Source organism: Pezoporus occidentalis, unplaced genomic scaffold (assembly GCF_034315485.1).
Source record: "Pezoporus occidentalis ecotype Australia unplaced genomic scaffold, CSIRO_AGI_Poc_V1 ctg118, whole genome shotgun sequence".
NCBI classification, from domain to species: domain Eukaryota; kingdom Metazoa; phylum Chordata; class Aves; order Psittaciformes; family Psittacidae; genus Pezoporus; species Pezoporus occidentalis.
The window spans coordinates 1,085,470-1,107,650 of NW_026912972.1; the positions used below are offsets into that span (position 1 = coordinate 1,085,470).

Here is a 22,181-nt window from a genome sequence, read left to right on the forward strand (position 1 = left end):
TGACCGAACTTTATTTGTGATAAGGAAAAAGGTCATATATGCAAGGCAATCCAGAAGTGTCAGCTCATCTCTCTACATAGCCTGCTTCCTGAGATAATGCTCCACTCCATTGCCCAGTGCTATATAGAAGCTGATTATCAAGGAGCTGGTCTCTTAGCTGTTGACTTGTCATGCAGCAAATCCGAGTAGAGTCCCTCGTACAACTGGTTCTGCAGCTCCACCTGCTGCTTGGCTTGAGTTGTGTTGGTACAACCCTGCTCCCAGACTTTGTGCTTCATGTGACTGCTGCTTTAGGCACCCTTTATTCTACAAGCTCTGGGTTCATTGCAGTATCATTGAATCCTGAAATGGATTGGGTTGGAAGAGACCTTAAAGCTCACCCAGTTCCTACCCCCTGCCACAGGCAGTGACACCTTCCACTAGAGCAGGTTGCTCCAAGCCCCATCCAACCTGACCTTGAACACTGCCAGGGATGGGGCATAACACCTCTTGGGAATTTCTTTATTAAGCAGAAACTATGAAAATGTTCTGTCTTTTGTTAATAAACATGTCAGAACTTGTTTTTCCGTGCTCAGGATGATAACCTGGGGTTCTATGTGTGTTCATTCTTCTTTCAGGGGTAACTTATGTAAATGTGGATACCCTGAAAATCAACACATAGAGGGCACTCAGATTAATACCAATGAAAAATGGAACTACAAGAAGCACACTAAGGAACTTCCTACTGATGCCTTTGGGGACATTCAGTTTGAAAACATGGGAAAAAGAGGAAAGGTAAGCGGGAGTATCAAGGGTATATGTCAGGCGCCTGTTGGGAGCACTGTATCCAGAGTCCTGAACCCTATGCCAGTGGAACTCTTGAAAAGCAGGGAAGGGGAAGACAAAGTTGATTTTATTGTAATGGAAATGGAAGGTGTTAGGCTACAAAGGAGACAAGCTGCTTTCTCAAGCCCTGAATATAGGTAAGAAAGAATAATTTCTTCTGTTATTTGTTTCATAGGCTGGCGATGGGAGGGAAAAGAGGTTCTCTGTTTCCAGGCAGGGCAGAAGAATGGGGGGATGAGGTGGTTGCTTGCTTTTCCTAGTAGCTGGGTTTATTACAATTGGCCTGGAATACAATTGTAAAGGTCTTGGGCTAGGTGAAATAAATTTCAACTAGATCTGTGTCTCACTGGAATTGTGTACCCTGATTATGTCCGTGTGTGGTTACAGTGGCCAGTGTGTGGTCCCTGTCTATATGGAAATGTCGTGGTGTTGAAGAGTAACTTAGCACCCTTCTACCTATCTTTAGTGGTGAACCTAACAGGATAAGCTGAAGTACCTGAATGATCAAGCTCCTGATCAAGATACTTTGTTCCTGACTGTTTGACTTTAATACCACTACAAGTCTGGGGTTTTTGGGGAATACTGCACCTTTCCAGTGTGGACTAACTTATGCTTTAGAAATAAAATGATGTGAGGGTGTACACTAGTGCAAGTCTTGGGTGAGGAGTATGTGTAACATGCTTTGCCTTCGAAGGTGCAGCAGGATCCAGGAGATGGTAATCATAGGGTTTTCATATCTGTAGGTGGTGTAAGACCTCTCTTTGGAGGATCTGCACTGTTCAGTGCAGAAGCTGCACTTACCTGCTTAAAAAGTCATTATTCATGCTTTGTAATGGCTTTACCATGGTGCAGCATGTCAATCCAGTGTCTGCCTACAGAGCTTGTCAACCTATATTCCCTTCTTCTCCAGCTGTTCTGTGTGTTGGTCATTGTAGTCTGTGGATGTACTGTGCTCCTTTCCATACAGTAGTATTTTAGGTCTTGGTCTGGCCACTCTGCAGGATGTTGTGCAGTGCTGGGACAGGTGTTCCACATCTTCCTATGGTAATTTTGTTTGGAAGGGCTCTGCAAGGTTTTCTAGCCAAATCTCTTGCTTAGAGGATATCCTCACAGACCATCTTGCTCAGCCCTATAACTGGTTGAATACAGGGTGGAGATCCTACAGTGACAGTACATTCACTGGGAATCTAAGGGATCAGTGGAACTTCAGAGGTTTTATTCTGCTGGATTTTAATCTTTTCCTGTGTTTTTCCTTGGTGTGGGGACAGGAGTAGAGGGGTGGGAAGAAGTAAAGAGCTGGCGTTGCTGTTTGTGATGATTTATAGTGGTACTGTGTGAGGAGTCACATGTGGCTGAGCTCATCTGTCTCTTCTAAATGACTGGTATTTACCAACAGTGCAGCTTGCTTGAGACAATCAAAATAAATGAGGGAAATGAGAACATGCTATGTAAATTAATTGAGTTTGGTTTATGCAAAGTAGCAGAAATGAAGTATTTTGGTGTGAAAAAAAGACTGAAGGTTTTGAATCATGATTAAACCATATCCAAGTACTTCACATATTTCTTGATACGTCTCTTTTAGCTTCGTAGTACTTTGCTGTCGCTGCTGTGTACCTTACTGAGAGGAGAAATAGCTTTCTCTATTGCCACATTTCAGAGTTCTCAAAGCTTAAATGTTCTTTCCTTACGCTGTGTTCCCCTTCCCACATTGCAAATCAGTTTGCTTATAGTTATTTCAGGAGGACTCTCAAGGTCCACGTGCATGTTTCAAAGCATACTTTGTTCAAATACTGCAGATAAGTCTCCTAATTTATCCCATCAACATGCCGGCTGGAGTTACATCTCTGTTCTCCATTCTCATTCCCTATACTTACTCTAAGGCATGTCTTAAAACATGGCAAAGTATTTTCTCCCTTCCGCGATGGGGAGGATGTCAAACCCAAGGTAACCTAGGAACCGCCGACTATTATCAGTGAGGGATGGGAAGTTTTATACCCTGCATCAAGTTTTTTAGGACAGATGAGTCCTAAAAGGCTCTGGACAGATCTATTGGATATGAACAGACCAATAAAATCTCTGCACTTTGTAAGTTCTGCCTAAATGCTCACTGTTTCTGCAGTGTAGCTCAGCTCCTGTAACATCCAAGAGCATTGCAGTTGCTGTCTTTTATGTTCTGGTACCCTCAAGCTGATAAATGCTTCTCTGAACACCTCTCTGAGTTCAGGCGCTGAAACACTTGGCGTCGTCTGTGTTGGAGGGCTGGATCGGTCATGGTTGGTGTGCACCAGGAGATGGCACCGTTGTACCTCAGAGAAAGAAACTGCCTGCACTGGGGGGAGTTCAGCTGCTTGAGTAGAGCCTTGCCAAGGACTTAAGCGTCAGACGTGTAGTTGCTAGTACCTTGTATGAAACTTAAGTGTAATTGAAGTGTGCTTTCAGTTATACACTGTGATGATGTATGAGGGAAGCTGTACAAGCAACTCGTCTGCAGCATCTTTTGTTTGGTACTTGCTTTATAGGGATGAAAACAGCATGTATAGATGAAAACAACATGTCGTTCAATTGGAAACCTTAATTGTTGGTGCAACAGAGGTAGTCATACAGGTTCAAGGTACTTTGTTTATCAGTAAGGTTTAGAGAAATGCCTTCTAACTACAGAGCTAACAGAATGTGCTGTGGGGATGGCCCTGTGGAGCACTTAATTCTGCTGGTAAGCTCTATGGGGAGAGAGGCCCTTCTCTCCTGATAAACACCTAAAGCTTCATGTGGCTGATGCTTCTCAGAGCAGAAGCTGTGGGAGTCCCCTAGCTCTCCTGTGCAGCTGCTGGAGCCTGTTAGGTTTCCTCCATGATATGCTTTTCTGAGACACATGCAATAAGTACTCCTGGGAGCCTGTCCTGGAACACATCGATAGGCCCTTTCAGTGAAGTTAAATGTCTCTCAAGATATGAATATTTTCTCCTCACATACAGTGCTCAAGCTTTACTACGTATTTAATGAAGTTATGGGTTATACTTAAGATGCTGTTGTGGGTATATGTTACAATAGGGACACCACGCACGTGGAGCCTGGAATTTATAGCTCATTCAATAAAGGCTTAGTAGTGTAATCAACATACAACTGTAATTATTAGATCACTTGGAACAATGCTACCACTAATCCATGATCTAAGCTATAATTAGCACTGGTACAGTTAAAATTGTTACACCATAAGCTTCTTCAGTGTTACGTTCATCCTTCCAATGTTCCTCTGAACACCAAGGTCAGTGCTCTTGCCTTCCTCTAGAGGAAGGTGGGCTGGATGCCTGGGGGAGATAAAGACACTTTAGAAGAAGAAACGAAGACTTCATCACCTTTTGTCTGCTGGCTGTTGGCATAAGACTGTTTGTTAGAGAGCACCATGTTCCCAACTATCACTATTTACTTCTTGCTATGTTTGTTCTTTTCTCTCTCCCAAGTACATCCGTTTGTCATGCGACACAGACTCTGAAACACTCTATGATCTCATGACCCAGCACTGGAACCTGAAGACACCAAACCTTGTAATCTCTGTCACTGGGGGTGCAAAGAACTTTGCCCTCAAGCCCCGGATGCGCAAGATATTCAGCAGGCTGATCTACATCGCCCAGTCCAAAGGTAAAGACCTGCAGGTGTGCCTGCACGAATGTATTCCTGCATAATACTGTTGGAGAGGCAGCAGCTCAAAGGATCAAGCAGGGAAGCAGGGCATTGAATTTGTTTCTGCTTGGCTGGCGCACCTGGGGCAAATGTGACCTAATGGTTTGGAAGTAACAGGGTTGAGAACTAGTCATGAGCTGCCCAGATAAAGTAAGGTGTGTAGCATATCTTTTGTGTTTAACTGAAGAATAAATGACTCTTCTGAGGTCTTAAGAGGGATATGGGATGTTGTATCCTAAAGGTACTGCATTAGGAGGGTGGGTGTTCCAGTGCATCTCTCCAGGCTTTTGGATGTTTTCTGCAGGGGCCTGGATTTTCACAGGAGGCACGCATTATGGGCTGATGAAGTACATCGGGGAGGTGGTCAGAGACAACACCATCAGTCGGAGCTCAGAGGAGAATGTGGTGGCTATTGGCATAGCAGCCTGGGGCATGATTTCCAACCGGGAAAGTCTGATCCGCAGTGGTGATACTGACGTAAGAACCATGTCTGGGTCGGTGGGAAGGGGGAGGCTTGGCCATTAGTTATACAGGTTATGTCCCTGACTGACTGCTGCTATGGTCTTAACAGTATCTGTGCTAGGCTGGTGCTGTCAGCCCTGAGATATCTGAGCTCAGTGCTCAGTCAAGCTCTGCTTGTATGTCTGGGAAAGCAGAGCTCAGGAGGGTGCTTTCCAGTGCAGTGTTTGTGTAGAAGCACATCTCTGTGTACTTGAACAGGCCTACTTTGTCCTCAGCAATTCAACCTGGGCCCAGCTTTTCTTCAGTGTATGTAGCAGTGAGACAAAACATCAGAAGTTCTTCCTAGAATAGGAGTAAACTAAACAGTTCTCACAGAATCCCAGGTTGTTTTGGGTTGGAAGGGACCTTAAAGCTCATCCAGTTTCAACCCCTGCCACGGACAGGGACACCTTCCACTAGAGCAGGTTGCTCCAAGCCCTGTCCAACCTGGTCTTGACCACTAATGAGGAATAGTTGGTTGCTGGGGGATTCAGCTGCCACCAGCTTGTCCTTGAAGGCTTGTGCATGCTCTGCCCTTGGGTCTGTTAAAACAAACGCTGTGCTTGTGCTTCCAGGGGTACTACTTGGCGCACTACATAATGGATGATCTCAAGAGAGACCCTCTCTATTGCCTGGATAATAATCACACCCATCTCTTACTGGTTGATAATGGCACCCATGGACAGCCAGCGATAGAAGCCAAAGTACGAACTCAGTTAGAGAAGTACATTTCAGAGCGGGTTATCCCAGGTACGTGTGAATGGGAGGCTGCAGACTTCCTTCTCCTTAGTCCTTGCTTTGGGGCTGATGTACAGTAATTTCCTGGGGACAAAAGGGTAGTGATAGCATTGTTTGGATGCTGAGCTGGAAGAGATGTGGTAACTGCACACCCAGTGCTATTCAGAAAAATGCCCCTCCCTTTATCTTCCTTCCTTTATGTGATAGTAATCCTTTGTGAGACACAGCAAATGGTCTTGTTTAGCAATACAGCCTTCCCTCCTTTTCTGCTATCTGTTGGAAGCTTACCTTGGTGCTGAATTCCGTGTAGCTGAAGCACAATTACTTGTTGCAGGAGCTGAAATAAGGCTTCTCTGAAGAAATCCATTTGTGAAATCCATCTGCAAACTGCTCCTGAATCATTTCAGGTCCTTCTTTGCCAAAATGGGTAAAAAATACCCAAAACCTTGAAAGGAAATTCTGAGTTAAAGAGGTTTTGGGGTTAGTTTTTACTGTGTACCTCAGCTGAAGCATCCTTGCTGTTAGTCATGATTAAGCACCCAGAATCATGACAAAAATTGGGATGTCTGTTAAACACTAGCTCATAGAGTTATGGGATTCCTCGCTTTCCTTTGCTATTGGAAGTGTGGAATCAGAGGTTCTGGCTTGGGATAAGAACCACAACGTGGTCAAAGCAATAAGTAACTACAGTAAAATCACATTTGGGGGACTCTGGAGCTACTAAAAGTGATACCTGATAGGAGGAAACAATCACCTGTTGGAAGGGTGTCTGAAGGGAGCTGTGCAGAACATCAGGCAAAAATAACTCTCCACTGAAACCAGGAAGAACTGTTAATGGATTTGGCAAAATCAACAGTAATCCAGTAGTGAAGTGTTTGCATGAACTGCTTGTAAATCTTTCACTGTACTCAGGAAAAAGGAGGTGTTCAAGCTGCATCAATGGGTTCACTCTTTTCCTTTCTTGCTTTTCTCTTGGCATGTTTCACAGAATCTAATTATGGTGGGAAGATTCCAATCGTGTGTTTTGCCCAAGGTGGAGGAAAAGAGACTTTGAAAGTAAGTTTATTTCTTTTACCCATTTCCAAGAGTGACAACCGGGACATTGCTTTAGGAGTTAAGAGATGTTATGCCACAAGCAACTTTATCAAGTAGACAGTCCTGTTATTACTGAAGCTTGCCCAGCACTTGCTGTGGAAAGACTTGGCTTGCAATTGGATTGAAGCTGAAGAAGTTTGTTTCAGTTAAGATTTTCTGTGCAAGAAGTTTCTGCCTCAGGCTGACATCCTTGGGAACTGTTGGCTGGGACAGTTCAGTTCTTCCATAGCAAATCCAGCATGGAAATGTTTCTCCTGTGTTAATTTGAGCAGCAGTCAGAAGTGTCTTTGTCAGTCATTTAGGTATCAAGCTTTTTAGTACCATTTTCCCTGAACTTAGCTTTGGGAAAACTTGGCTTGCTCATGCTCAGTGGAGATGAGTGCTCCCTTGTGATACACAGGGAGGAGCTGTGCTGGAGATACTCCGGCTTTGAGCTTGCTTGAACTGCCTCATGGTTGCTGCTCCTGAGAACTGTGGTCTGCACCTACTTTAGATGTAGGCAGCTGAGCAAGGCAGGAGGGCTCTGCTGACTCTGACCCTTCTAAGCCTAGAAAGGGAGGGAGCAGGCATCACCTTCAGATAGATGACAAGTTGGAAGAGGATGAACCTTGCAAGAGTGAAGGTGAGTGGCCTGCACACAGAGGGGGTGTGACTGAGGGAGCAAAGGGACCTGGCAGCAGGGAATTCAAACCAAGGTCATGTGCAGTCAGGTTGTGTGGGAAGGGCATGGTAACTGTGAGGATGAGATGGCTCTAATGAACAGCAAGAAGAGGAGCTGATGTAGCCTGGGCTGCAGGACTTTGAGAAAAAACTGGCAAATGGGCTGGAATTGCAATTGAAAAGAGTATGTCAGTGCTTGAGTCAATAAAACTGAAACAGGTGATACTTATAATCTTTTCTTTTGGGTGATCTTGGTACTACCTTTTGTGCCCAGAGCTATGCCCTTCAGATTGGCTTGTCAGATGATAATGGGAATTCAAAGGACAGTCTTTGTAACTGCTTCACTGCTAAGATTAATCAATTACTCTGAACCAGGCCGTTATCCCAGCCTCCCTCTATGCTCCCTGGGTCTTTGGGTTCCATTCACATGATTAATTTCAGCTTTGCCCCCAGATAGATTGTAAGTGAATACAGATGCAGAGTTCAGTGTCTTAATCAGAGGTCCCAAGATGAAATGAAGCATCCATTCAGGTTTTAGAGCAAACCTGAAAATGAAATGTTAAATATGCTCTGCTCTGGACCATGGATTCCTGTTTTTCTCACCTAACTCTACAATCTCTAGTCTTTTTACTGAATAGTAAGCTCCTAACACAGTCATGCTTCAAGTGATCACCTGTCCTTCTCTGGCTCCCTAGTCTATCAATGTGGCCATCAAGAGTAAGATTCCCTGTGTTGTGGTGGAAGGCTCTGGTCGGATTGCTGATGTTATTGCTAGCTTGATGGAGGCAGAAGGCACTCTTGCTTCTTCATGCGTCAAGGAGAGCTTGCTCAGGTATCTGCCTCGTACCATTTCAAGGCTCTCCGAAGAGGAGACTGAAAGCTGGATCAAATGGGTAAGTGTAGGCTACTTCAGGGACCTGAAAGTGGGAGGAGGATAGAGGAAACATGAGGTCAGGAGCAGCTAGTGACTTCCAAATCAGTGATGTTGTTATCTGGTGATACACCTATAGGATGTGTGGGGCTCCTTGCCATGGTATATCCATAGAGATGCCAAAAAGAAAAATCCCAAACTCTTATAACTTACAGGGATTGGAACAAAAAGAGTGGGGACTGCAATCTTTTGGGTGGGCAGCACATGTCCAGGCACAGGAGAGCCAAAACCACATGGTTTGTAACTGTCTGCTCCCTGGATGCTTGCTATTGCTCTGGAGCAATGTCTGCTGTAGGTGTCTATTGGCTGATGTGCTGGTTGGGGTTGCTATTTTGTGTGCTTTGTAAACGTGGAGAAATGGGCTGTTTGCTCAATCAGGCCTCACGCTGCTACATCCTGCTCAGAGACAAAGGGTTAGTGCTGCTACCCCATGGACTTTGATACTGGAGTGATTCTATTTTGGCATTCTTTCATTTGTTGCTAAAGTTCCCGTCTTCCTGCATCCCTTAAGATACTGATTTCCCTTCCAGAGTAGGAGTGGGATGTTTAGGACTAGAGGCTTTCTTGGTCAGGATTTCACGACAGCAGCATCCCTTTGCCATCTCCATCAGGACTTTGTTAGCAGTGACTTACTACACTGTGTACGTGGAATGCAGTTGAAGGTACAACACTGCATATACATCAGCAAAATCTTCTTTTACTCTTCCTTACCTCTTTGAGCAGAGGTAGTGCTTTCAGGATATAGTCACCCATATGGAACTGTTCATTACAAGAGTGTTTTCTGGAGACTGGGAAAACTGGAGAAGTAAGGAGAGCATCTGCTAGCTTAGGTTGCTTGTGTCAATCCTGTTGTAACTCTCTGACTACCTGACCTTCAGGACAACCTCGTTTTAGATATGCTTCTGCAATCTTTAAAACATTGGAGTTCTTGATATTGAGGTGTTAGTTCCAAGAACTTCTCAGCTCAGTGAACAAGCCATTAACTTGAGCTAATTGACTTTCTCAGTTAACTGCCCAATGCTTTAGCTTGGCGTCTGATTTGGTTTTCCTCTCTTGGTTAATTTTCTCCTACCCACGCTCACAGTGGGGAGTCACTGAACATTCAAATCTCAGTTGAAGCTCATAATGGGGGGTAGAAAAGGGAATATTGCATTTAAGGCCCCTTCTCTCAGTTTTCTGCACCCCAGCCTGTATTTTTTTTCATGACTGCACCATTGTGACTTGTTTGCAGGCACCAGAGAGGAATTCAGACAGTGAAACATCTGTATTTTCTTTGATATAAACCAATCAAAGCTGCTGGAATTGAAGTCTGAACAGCTATTGAAGTTCAAGCAGCTGTTGTTTCTGGCAAGGCTCCACTCAAATCTCTTGGTCAGAGCTTGGCAGAGTGAGTCCATGGGACAACCTGCAAGTTCCACTGGGGAACCTGCTCCATTTGCCCCTGTTACAAGCAACAGGCTTGGACTAGATCTCCAGAGCTATTTTCCAATCTCAGCAATTTTCTGCTTCTTTAATAGGAAACTTACAGGGAAAAGGGTAGGAATGGCCTTTTGCAGAGACAGTCCTGCAGAAACCACATCTGAACTTGCACTTTGAGCCTGGGGGCTGTGGCATCCAACCCCAAAGAGGAAGAACAGCCCCTGAGCCTCTGGTTTCCAGAAGGTTCCATTGCACCTGCACCATTGCACCTGCTCCATTGCTTCCCTGCACCAGCTCCATTGCCCTTCTCTGGCCCCGCTCCAGCACCTCAATGTCTCTCTTGTAATCTTGTTGAAGATCAATAATCTTGTCTAAGATTAACAAATTTGTAATAAGTTCGTAATAAGAGAAATAATCTTGTCCAAGATTAGTAAATCTTGAAATAATCTTGTCTAAGATTGTTTTCTACATGCTCGAATGGAAGGAACATTATAAGGGCTGGTTATGTGAGAAGTGTCCTCTGTTTTTCACAAAGCACGAGGATGTAGAAACTGTTCGCTAACAAACAAGACCTTTATTGAAGCTTATGCTGTTACAATCTGTTTTTTCTTGATGAGCAGTTTGTAATTACTGAGATTAGATCATTTTGGTTATGACATTCCGCATAGGCAATTCACAGTTCTTTGCTGTATGTTCAGAGGAGAATTAATCTTGTACTTTGGTGACTTGAAAATAAATCTTATAAGCTACTTCTATCTGCACTTGATTAAATTTTAACTGCACACGGCAATAGGACTGATGGGAAGCAGCTTTGCTGTGATGTGATGGGAAATTTCCTTTAAAGAACAGCCAAGACTGCTTTGAAATGGAACTGTTGCTTTTTGTAGATCAAAGAAGTCCTTGAGAGCCCTCATTTATTGACAGTTATCAAAATAGAAGAAGCTGGAGATGAAATTGTGAGCAATGCCATCTCTTTCGCTCTCTACAAAGGCAAGTGATTGGTTCTCTGGTTTGGTTGTTGGTTGGTTTTCAGGGGGAGTTTCTTCTGTTAAATAAATGAAACAAAGATGGCTATTTGCTTTTTAGAACAGGTTTCCTTAAGCTTCTGACACGGTGTGGAGCTTGTCTTCATCTGGAGTGGTGTGGACAGGTTACAGCAGCATTATGGGATGTGTTAGTGCAGGTGAGATAGAGACACAGTCCAGATAATTGGGAAGGCATTTAGCAGAGCCTTTAGAATGCTGGTATGACATCTCTGAGAGCAGCACACAAGTATGCAAGACAACAGGGAGTCAGGAAGCCAAGCAAAGGATCTTCTCTAGTTATACTGTTTATCCTGTAAATGGATTACTCAGCATCCTCCAATGTAAAAACAAGTATCTTCTGGTATATATGTTGATTATCCAATTCCAACCCCCTGCCATGGGCAGGGATACCTCAAACTAGACCATGTCACCCAAGGCCCTGTCCACCCTGGAGCTTCTCGCAATGTTTCTTGCATAGGGCCCGACTGAGAGGAATTCCTGCAGAATTTCTTATGTGTAGGGGATGCAGGATACTGAGGAGCCTGAAAGATACATTGTGCTGATTGTGATTAATGATGTGCTCCTTGCAGTTCATCTGTGGTCTATGTTGGACAACAGATATGCCTATAAGTCGCCAGCATCTTCTAATACCCAGTCGGGAAGATGGGCATCAATCTGGGGAAAGACACTTGATATGGGTCTTGTCAGGCAGACTGTGAAAGCAGAGACAAACAAGTACACCAGGAAGCTCCTCTGCCTCTGTTTTTTTACCTGGAGGATTGTTTCTTCTCTGCAGCTTTCAGCACCAATGAACATGACAGGGATAACTGGAATGGGCAGCTGAAGCTGCTGCTGGAGTGGAACCAGTTGGACCTGGCCAGTGATGAGATCTTCACCAATGACCGAAACTGGGAGGTACAGACCACTTCTGTCTGACTATGTCATGTCAGAGACTTGGGAAGGGGGAGCAGGGGGAAGAGGAACATCGTAACAGCAGCCCCTATCTCAGCACCGTCTGAGGTTGATAAGTACAAGCGTCCATTCCTCCTTGCACTGACATCACTGACTGCAAAGGTTATCTGCCCATGCCAGAAGTACTTTAGGCCACCCAACAAAGGCAGTTTCATACAGAACAAACTGATTAAAATGTGGCAGCATGAAGGAAAATGTGGCAGGTAGCCACATGTGTCAGGCCCTTAGTAAGCTTTACATGTCTCTCATGCTCCCTAATAGTTGCTTTTCCATTTCTTCCTAGTCTGCTGACCTACAGGATGTCATGTTCACAGCCCTAGTGAAAGACAGGCCCAAATTTGTCCGACTCTTCCTGGAAAATGGTTTGAATCTGAGGAAGTTCCTAACCACAGAGGTCCTTCGAGAGCTGTACACCAACAACTTCAGCAGCCTGGTTTTCAAGAACCTGCAGATCGCAAAGAACTCCTATAACGATGCACTCCTCACATTCGTGTGGAAGATGGTTGAAGACTTCCGAAGGGGTCTCAAAAGAGATGACAAAAATAGCAAGGATGAGATGGAGATACAGCTTTCAGTAAGTGATGAACAGGGATTAAAATTATCATAGAATCCCAGACTGGTTTGGGTTGGAAGGGACCTTTAAAGCTCATCCAGTTCCACCCCCCTGCCCTAGACAGGGACACCTTCCACTAGAGCAGGTTAATCCAAGCCCTGTCCAGCCTGGCCTTGTATCAGCCTTGTTTTACATTTAATATACTGTCCCATTTTACAAGTGCATGTAAGGGTCATTTAAGCACAATAAAAATGGGTGAGTTTGGGTGTTGAGTTGAAATATTTCCTATTGGAGCAATCAGTGCTCTAGTTATAATTTATACCAGTGTCAATCCAGAGGCTGATACAGAGGTGCCAGGTGAGCATGAGGAATTTGCACTCATAGTTTAGTACAGACTCTAGTATCTTAAACCTTGCTTGTTGCAGGAGTGTCCTTTTGCACTTCATGTAATATAACCTAAGTGTGTGATAAGTGCTAGATAGCCAAGAGAGAGGATCAATGGGATCTGGCTGTGAAAGCAAGGAAGTATGAAAGCAGGAGAGTGGCAGCCTAGGATTTGCTCCTGTTAAGAACAGTTTGCTGAGCCTGGGTCTGAGGAGTTGTTGCTCTTTCTTTCAGGATGAGTGTCCTATCACAAGGCACCCATTGCAGGCTCTGTTTATTTGGTCAGTTCTTCAGAACAAGAAAGAGTTGTCTAAAGTCATTTGGGAGCAAGTAAGTTGAGTTCTCCTCTATCCCTCTTAGCAAACAGCACAGTGGTGTTCCTTGTCTTTGGTTTATAGGCCTTTGAAGGCTCTGGATCCATCTTCAAACACAAAACTACAGGAGATAATTTCTAGCTGACTCTGTAAGTAGGTTTAATATTATCAATTTTGTGTTTGAGTGTGGATTTCCTTTGGATGACATTTTCCCAATGTCATGTTTGAATCAGCAGTCCAAGCTAGTATTTACCCATAGCTCTGTGTTCTTGTCTGTGCTCAAACTTGGATGCAGACCTCCCACCCATTCCACACTATGGATGTGTTCTGATTCCAGGTATTTGATTTAAATCAATTTCTAATCTTGATTAGACACTACATTTACTGTATTAAATACATATTTCCAGTCTGAAAATGCGAGGCTAATGCAAGCAAAGCTAATGGATGCTCCTGATCACATTGGTCTTCATGTCTGAAACTGTTTCTTCCCTGTACAAGTGACTGCATGTGTCCAAAACAAAGTGCTTCTTCCCTGCACATGTAGATGGAATGGAATGGACTAATGTAGTCCATTAGGGCAGTTCTGGGTACACCTAACTAGTCCAGCTGGGTGCACAGTGGAATTCGTAGTGTAGCTTGTAACAAAGCAGACCCAATTTTGTGACTCTTCAGCTGGAGATACTGATATCAGCAAAGCTGATGCTTAACTGTTGAACACAAGACCTTTTCCAGTTGCTCACAGTGCTATTATCAAGTCAGATAGCCATCCTTAGTTTTGTGGGACATGATCTTCCTTTGCCAGTCTTGACTGGGAATTGAGCAGCTGCAAAGAAAGGAGTATGGCTTTAAAGACTCTGTCACATTCCCTTTGCAGAGGGCTTTGCATGACTGAACTCTCTCTCCATAGACCAGAGGCTGCACTTTGGCAGCCCTTGGGGCCAGTAAGCTCCTCAAAAGCATGGCAAAGGTGAAGAATGATATAAATGCTGCTGGGGAGTCTGAGGAACTTGCTAATGAGTATGAAACAAGAGCAGTAGGTAAGTACCTTCCTTAAGTCCTTTAGAAATGTAATATGAGGGGGCAGAGATCAGGAAAACAACTTGTTTTAATGCTCTCCAGGTCTGGTGCTTTATCAGTGGTTGCATAGTGCTGGTTTGATTTTGTGCAGGGCAAAATTGATAACCCTGCTTGTTTTGTTCAGCAAAAATGCTGAACTTCGCCTGAAATGCTGCCTAGAAATCCAGCCTGGATGTTAAAGAAGAGAAATGGCATCTCCAAAGGAAGTAGAAAGAAAGCTTTATTTAGAAAACTAGATATCCAACATTAAATGCTTCCTTTTAATGTGTTTTTACTGCTTGGAAATCTCTTCCACACCATCTGTTCCAAGCAGAAACTGTGTGTCCTGTCTGAACAGCTTGTCTCTAAGAGTGGGCGTTGTGGGGGAAGGTTTGGGTAGAGAATTTCTTTCCTTGGGAAGAAAAGCTACCTACCTTTAATGGCAGGGTTGCCAGAAATAGGAGAATATAGAGTAAGAGAAGTTTTCTGTGTGAGTGCTGGTAATTTCAGGTTGAGAAAAGCCACCTTTCAGGTATTATTTGGGGGAGTGAGAAGAAATGGCAGTAAAAAAGTGTATTGAATTCCTCAATTCTGAGCTGCAAAATCATCATATACCTTCCTTATTCTGGGAAGTAATATTGTTGGTAATCGATAATTCAGAGCTATCTGAGGTTTTGGTATCTTTTTTCTTCTGTATAACCTTCAGTTTCCCCATTTGCAAGTGATTCAGAATGGAGCTCTGCATCTCCTGGGCTTGAGTGGCCAGTAGCTTCTTATTTAATGGGGGTGATGGGTGACAGGAGAGCAGGGGGATGTTCTTCTGCTTTAGCACTTCCATTTTCTGGAGCAATAATGCTGATGTTTCCTCAGTGTCCAGTTATTCTGCAAGTTATTCAGAGAACCATGCTAATGAAAACCAGATACCGTAGCAGGGATCCATTTGTAGCACCCACAACTTACAAAGCCAAGCTTATCTGTGGTGAACCCTGTGGTGCAGGACCTGGGTTCCTAAACTCGTAGGGAGATACAACAGGGTGTTTCCTCTGGGGCTGTATTGCAGGTTATGACCTTGTTCTCTTGCATGGTGCAGAAAACAGTGGATCTCTGTAACTGTGCTGCTGCCCAGCAATTTGCTGTCACCACCATACATCAGATTAGGTGACAGGTAAACTGTAGCAGTCCTGCAGGTTCAATACGAAGCCATAGAAATGTTGCTGGAAACAGCTTCTGGAAGTCTCAGGTGCAATCTTGTTGTTGAGGTGGTGTTACCCCCAGGAATAGATCAGTTCAGTCATGGCTTCATTTAGCCAAATCTTGGAAATCACAGAATCACAGAATGGTTTGGGTTTGGAGGGACCTTCAAAGCTCATCCAGTTCCAACCCCCCTGCAATGAGCAGGGACACCTTCCACTAGATCAGGTTGCCCAGAACCACATCCAGCCTGGCCTTGAATGTCTCCAGGGATGGAGCATCCACCACCTCTCTGGACAGCCTGTGCCAGGTTTTACCACTCTCATTGTACAAAACTCCTTCCTTACATCAGCCTGAATCCCCCCTCTTTTAGTTCAAAACCATCACACCTCATCCTGTCATAACAGGCCGTGTTAAAAAGCCTTTTCCCATCTTTCTTACGGGCTCCTTTTCCAAACTGAAAGGTCACAATAGTCTCCACAGATGGATATTGGTTTATTGCTCCTAAAAGCAGACCATGTTTGTTCTTTTTCTGGGCTAGTGGAGACTAGATTGGCCTGTTGAACTTAAGCCTCATTTGAGTGTACATGTCAGCAAAGGTATTTCACCATTCACTGAGGGGTGGCTCGAGGCCACACTGAAAATATCTTGCTTGTTACCAGAAAGTCTCTCCTCCTTCACAAGGCAAAAACTGCTTCAGTAGATTTTCCTAAAGCTATATACATCCCTCAGGCCTTGATTATTTAGCAAGACACTGCGAATAACACATCCCATTGAAGTCTGTCTATCAAGATCTGTCTGCATATTGCAGGGTATGTGATAACACCAGCCAAAAGCATTGCTGTGTGTGTACATCCTTGCTGTTATGGTGATGCAGCTGTTTGAAATGCCTGGGGAAATGTGCTGTTGGAGAGAAGTGCTTCTAGTGAAAGTCGCTGTGTTTTAGGAGAGGCTGGATCACTCTTGAGGGCAGTTGTGCTGTCACAGATAAACCAATACGGAGCGGTGCCTTTGAGTGGGAAACATTCAGAGCTGGAAAGAGAAATATTTTTACTCTAAATGCATGTTAGTGGCAAAAATATATGGGCAGAATAAGATGACGGGGGCTGTTCTAAACTCAACTATATTTGTAGTGCATTTCCCAGTGAAAAAGATTAAGGTTCTGACCTTGTTCAACCTTACTGTTAATATGGGACTACTGAGACTGACTAGGTCATTAAAATCATAGAATGGTTTTGGCTGGAAGTGACCTTCAAAGGTCATCTAGTCCAACCCCCCTGCAATGAGCAGGTACATCTTCAACTTGATCAGGTTGCTCACAACCACATCCAGCCTGGCCTTAGATCAATGCTAAATGAATGAGAAGATGAAACAAGCAGATATACTGAGTCATTTGAGTAGGAGAAGTTCCTATTTCTCACTCAATTTTTAGCAGCTCAATTTGGGCTGGTTTAGTATTTCAGTTTTCCATCCAGACGTGAATTCTTCATACATGAAAGTGGGGTTGTAAAGCAACACACAAGCTGTTTTACCATGCTGAAAGTGTGGCAAGAGTTCTTGTGTCTGCATGCTTTAGTATTATGAACATTACACTTTGGAAATCACTGAAGACAATTGCACCCAAGTTGGTGGGAAATTGAATCTGAGCACAGAGCTCAGTGTGGGGCTGCCTCTTCCCTCTAGAGTTGTTCACTGAGTGCTACAGCAATGACGAAGATCTGGCTGAGCAGCTGATGACTTACTCCTGTGAAGCCTGGGGAGGGAGCAATTGTCTGAAACTAGCAGTGGAAGCTAGAGACCAGCAGTTCATCGCACAGCCAGGAGTGCAGGTAACGGCACAGAAAGGAAGGTGCATCGATTACTGTAACTCTGGATACCTTAAAAATACACTTCTTTGGAAATAGAAGGTGGCTGATTTGCCCACAAATGCTAAGTCAGGAGAGGAAGAGCTGATGAAGAGCTGTAAATCACGATGAGGTGGATGATAAAGACCACCTGAAGGGACTTCTCCCTTGCACAGCTTTGTGTCTGCATAGTGTGGATGTGCTACCCACTGTGAAGTACCTTATACATCAGATCAAACCTCATTTTTAACCCCTCATTGTGTAGGCTGTAGATGGCTGGACTGAGGAACCAGCACACTGTTAGTAACACCAAGCTTGCTGTATTTTTGAAACAGGAATCCCAGGTATTTTGATTGAAATCTCAATGATTTGGGTTTTTTTTTTTCCTAAATCTAATAGCATTCCCAGGTTATTTTGTTGCTGTTAGAACAAATGAGGATATTTTCTTTTTCCCTACAGAATTTCCTTTCCAAGCAGTGGTATGGAGAGATTTCAAGAGATACTAATAACTGGAAGATTATACTGTGTCTATTCTTTTTCCCTTTAATAGGCTGTGGCTTCATCTCATTCAGGTAATCAACTGGCTTCTCATTATGAGAAGCAATACAAGTCTGTTATAGAAACGTGGGGCAGTTCCGGTCAGAAGGGACCTCTGGAGATGATCCAGTCCAACCCCTTTCTCAAAGCAGGGTCAGCTGGAGCAGGTTGCCCAGGATTGTGTCCAGTTGAGGTTTGAGTATCTCCGAGGATGGATACTCTAAATCCACTCTGGAGAACCTGCTTCGGTGTTCAGTCACTCTCAAACAGATATTTAATAGCTGAATAGGATTTTGACAGATCATGTCCTCACTCTGCTCTGGAGTTAAGATGTGCCAGTTTCACTGCATGCCTGAAGTCAGAGCATGCATTCACCTTGAAAGTAATGCCCTATTGTAGACATTGAGCCTTTCTCATTTTCACTTTGATGAAGAACACAAATGTTTCCAGGTGTAAAAGCTCTGCTTTGACACCTTTTCCCTCTTTCAATTCCTCAGGAAAAAGCCTGTGGAGAAGAGTAAGAAACTCTTACTGTATTATGTGTCTTTCTTCACCTCCCCCTTTGTGGTCTTCTCCTGGAATGTCATCTTCTACATCGCTTTCCTGTTACTCTTCGCCTACGTGTTGCTTATGGATTTCCAGAAGGAACCTACCGCCCTGGAGATCATCCTTTACGTCCTGGTCTTCATTCTGCTTTGTGATGAAGTGAGACAAGTAGGCAGTGCTTGCAACCCAAAACCATTTAGTGCTAGATTATAAAGTTAAATTAAACCCAAAAATACTTAGTGCTTTGTGTTTTTTACCCTCCTAGTAGCATGAGGAAGTGCAGGCTGCTTCGGAGTTAAAGGGGAACCACTTCTTGGTAGATATGTTCAGGCAACTCAAGGCACAGTTAACTTCTTTTTTAACCCTCCTATTTGTCCCCCAATAGCTGCAGAGTCCATGCACCGAGAGGAATTTGTATTGACTTTGAAGCTGTGTGGATTAAACTGATGCCAGTGGAGATATTTCTCAGGAATGCTTGGCTTCAATTTCCAAAGCAGTTGAGTTCAGGAAGTTAGATTTAACACATTTATCTTGGTGCATACCTCTAGATCAAATGATTTCTGCCTCTTTAGAAGAGAAAGGATGTGTGGTTTCAGTGCAGAGCTGCTTTCCCATTGTCCTGTAAGGCAGTCTCCATATGAGTGTTTTTGGATCAGACCACCCTGCAATAACATTTCTTACATTGAGATCAAATGACATTGCTGAGTGTTGATGTTATTGTGCTTAACTTGCTGTGTGGTCTTTTTCCTTTCCAGTAGTCAAGGTGGTGGGTACCCTGGTTAAGGCAGCTTTCTTTGCTAAGGAAAATGGGGGAAAAAGTCAAAGACTGTAGCAATGAGAACACTAATGGAGTGTTGTTTCTGCTGATTTAGGCTCTGTCTCTGGATCTGTCACTGCATTTCCTGTGTGCACCCAGCAAAAGTCCTGGGGAAAGCCTTAGGGATAGAACCCTTTTTTTCCTCCCAGTGTCACTATTTGTCAGTACCCTGAGCAGGTAGAACAGCTTCAGATCCCAGGAATCCCATTAGTTGGTGGCCAAACTGTACCAGTTTGATAGTGGGTGTCAAAACAGAGATTTTTATTGAGGGTTTAAAGTTATCTTAAGCCTATTTTGGATTCAAACCTATCTTGCTAAGGGGCGAGATGCAGGACAATGTCCCCATAAGAGTGATGTTGCCTGGAGTCGCGCTGTAGCTGCTGCATTCAGGTAACTGGGGAGAAATCAGCCCTCTGATTAGAGTGGTGTCTGGGGGAGTGACAGCTAGACGTGGTTCCAAATGTAAAACAGGTTGTGTCACTGTTCAGGGGGACTGAGCTGTATCTGAATCATAAGGCACTGACTGGCTCAGCCCTGTTTTCACTTCTGATGGAAGTTCTAAGGGAATTTTAACTAGCTGGAGCTACTTTCTCGTGTCCTGTTTAGAGCTGTCATGACAATAATGAAATGGGAGATGCCTTTTTCCTGCTCTCTTCTTAGCCACATGGATGTAGCCTCCAGTGAGGTGATTGGGAAAACTTACAGGATGTGCAGGAAAGCCCCATTTTCTCAAATGGAGAAGGAGTCTGGACCAAACCTCCATGCACATTAAGCTTTTAGCAATGGCAAGTGCTTGATATTTGAAGGACTGAACAGCACTGCAGCCCTGATTGTTCTCATCTCCTTACACACACCTACCTTGGCTTTATCTCTGTTTCTGCTTTAGACCAAAATCTCTTTCCTCCACCCACAATTGTGTCCTTAATAGAAGAGGGATCAGGCTTAAACTTGCTGCATTTAATACAGCTGTGGTGCAGCGATATACTTACTGCTTTGTGAAGGACATTTGGACCAGATGCATCCAGCTGTTCATACAAAACTGCTCGCTGCCATTTATAGCAAGACAGCTTATGTTTGATTTAGGGGTTACTAAACAGAGACAACCCAAAGCCATTGGTGTCAGAAATGCTGTCCCTACTCAGTGCACAGCCTCTGGTAGCTTCAGTAGTAAGAAAGGTGTGTGTGTGTGAGTCTCAAGATGCTGAAACAGTGTCTGGTAATACCTTGAGCCTGACACCCTAGTCACTTCCACGGCTGTCCATTTTTAGCAGTGGATCCCATTGTGTGAACACAATGCAACAGTTGTGCAACTGGAATAGCAAGTGACAGTTCCAGAGGCTCACTGCTTATAGAGTCAGTACTCTACTAAGCTTTGATTTCAATGGAAATTAAAAGAATTAGGATCAGGGACTTAGTCTATTTCTTCAGGCCTGGCAGAGGTTTCTCCTACTTAAGCTACTTGTCTTAATGAGTCCCCTCTGAATTGGATCCAGAAGTTGCCCAATCTTTGGGTCCAGGGTGCAGTACCAATCAGACTGAGAATGGGGAGAGATTTCCCCTAGACTTGCAATTCAGAAATAGGAAGTCAGGTAATGGAAAGAATAAATGTAATACCTAGCAGCAGTTTGCTGAACATGACATGATCCACCATGAGTTCAAATGGTGTACACATGTGAGCACCAAGTACATCAATCTCAGCTCTTGTCAGGACTAGTTCTTCCTCTCCCCGTTCAGAAGCACCCATGTGGTTGTGTTATGTCCTCTGAGCACAGTAACCTGCACTGTGGTGTAATGTATCACCCATGTGCTTAACTGCTCCCAGTGCAAGAGCAGTAGTAACTTAGGACATCCAGGTTAAGGAGTTCTAAACACACAAAATCTTGACCAATAGTCTTACTAGAAGTTAACAGTGACAATATGTTTTCAATGACCATGATTTCTGCCATTCCTGGGTAGATTAAACTCCCTCTTTTAGGGAAAGTTAAAAACAATCTGATCTCTCCTGTACCTGTTGTGTGTGACAGAAAATCAAATGGGCAAGGAAACAATCCTTCCTATTGCAGTGAGTGGAGTATTTACCCCTGAGGATGTCCAGTGGGGAGAGATAGGGAAAGAAGGATGAGCTCCCTCCCTGCTGGCCAGTGCTCTATAGTCATTACTTTCTGCTCTTTTTCCTTCCTAGTGGTACATGAATGGCAGTAAGTATTTCTCAGATCTGTGGAATGTTATGGATACACTGGCAATCTTCTACTTCATAGCAGGGATTGTGTTCAGGTGAGTAGTGTCTTTTCTTATGGTTATGTTATGCTTTGCTTCCTTTCTGGGTTTTGATTACAATCTGTAATGAGATTTTGGGAAGTGATGTGTTCGTGAAGCTCCCTCTTCTTTTTGAAGACCATAAATACTGCCAAGTCTTGACTCTAAAGCTGTAAAAGCAAATACAGAGAATAAAGTCATTAGGGAACATCTGCATGTGCTGTTTTTTATTCTGCGTTTAATGGAAGTTGAGTCTATCCCTGGACTCAAAGATGGCTTTTCTAAGCTCAGATCTTTCTGGGCCAGCAGGACAGACCTTCTTAATGCTTAGGTTTGGATGAGCATGTTTAGAAGAGTATGACTGAAGTAAACTTAGGTTTCATGACACTGCCTTCAAGCCTGGCTGTATAGACTGTATCAGAGTTGCAGGATGAGATGCTTAATAGCTGAGAGAGTCAGAAGTTCTTTGGGATTTTCCATGACTCTTCTTCCTGACTATTGAGTGTGGCAATCTGGACTCTTTGAGCTTTAGTGTGTTGTATGTAAGGAGACTGTAGCTGTACTCACAGCAGTCTAACAGCATATCAATAGCTCATGTAAGCTGTTTTACATGAATGGGTGAGTTAACAACCATGACAAGGGAACGATGGAAACAGGGTTTACAGTGTAATTGTGCAGCCAATGTAAATTACTAAATTGTGTGATTTAGTTTTTGTTGTCTCTGTGCAGCAGAGTGCTCATTGCACTGATGTGTTTGGAGGGCTGTGGGAGCAAAGGTACAAGATTTCTATGCTGATCCTAGTTTTAGAGGGGTAGAGGAGACGCAGCAGCGATGTTGT

At 43.9% G+C, this 22,181-nt stretch overlaps 1 protein-coding gene across 11 annotated transcripts in view; it reads left to right on the plus strand.

Annotated features, from left to right (window-relative positions):
- Window positions 1-22,181, plus strand: part of TRPM8 (transient receptor potential cation channel subfamily M member 8) — a 51,382-nt gene that overhangs the window by 14,890 nt on the left and 14,311 nt on the right. For 3 of the 11 annotated variants that reach the window (XR_009969228.1, XM_062642648.1, XM_062642619.1), the window contains exons 4-18: window positions 618-774; window positions 4,284-4,461; window positions 4,808-4,980; window positions 5,580-5,754; window positions 6,731-6,798; window positions 8,193-8,390; window positions 10,735-10,837; window positions 11,669-11,787; window positions 12,128-12,418; window positions 13,016-13,111; window positions 14,003-14,132; window positions 17,026-17,171; window positions 17,646-17,758; window positions 18,221-18,437; window positions 21,269-21,360. Coding sequence is in view for 8 of the 11 variants with exons in the window: in XM_062642648.1 (XP_062498632.1) it covers window positions 618-774; window positions 4,284-4,461; window positions 4,808-4,980; window positions 5,580-5,754; window positions 6,731-6,798; window positions 8,193-8,390; window positions 10,735-10,837; window positions 11,669-11,787; window positions 12,128-12,418; window positions 13,016-13,111; window positions 14,003-14,132; window positions 17,026-17,171; window positions 17,646-17,758; window positions 18,221-18,437; window positions 21,269-21,360 (2,256 nt within the window). In the remaining 3 variants the exon portion in view is untranslated. Of the gene's footprint in view, window positions 1-617; window positions 775-4,283; window positions 4,462-4,807; window positions 4,981-5,579; window positions 5,755-6,730; window positions 6,799-8,119; window positions 8,391-10,734; window positions 10,838-11,668; window positions 11,788-12,127; window positions 12,419-13,015; window positions 13,112-14,002; window positions 14,133-16,153; window positions 16,552-17,025; window positions 17,172-17,642; window positions 17,759-18,220; window positions 18,438-21,268; window positions 21,361-22,181 lie in introns of those variants that run through there. The other 8 variants (XM_062642655.1, XM_062642627.1, XR_009969240.1 and 5 more) reach the window with 6 other exon arrangements.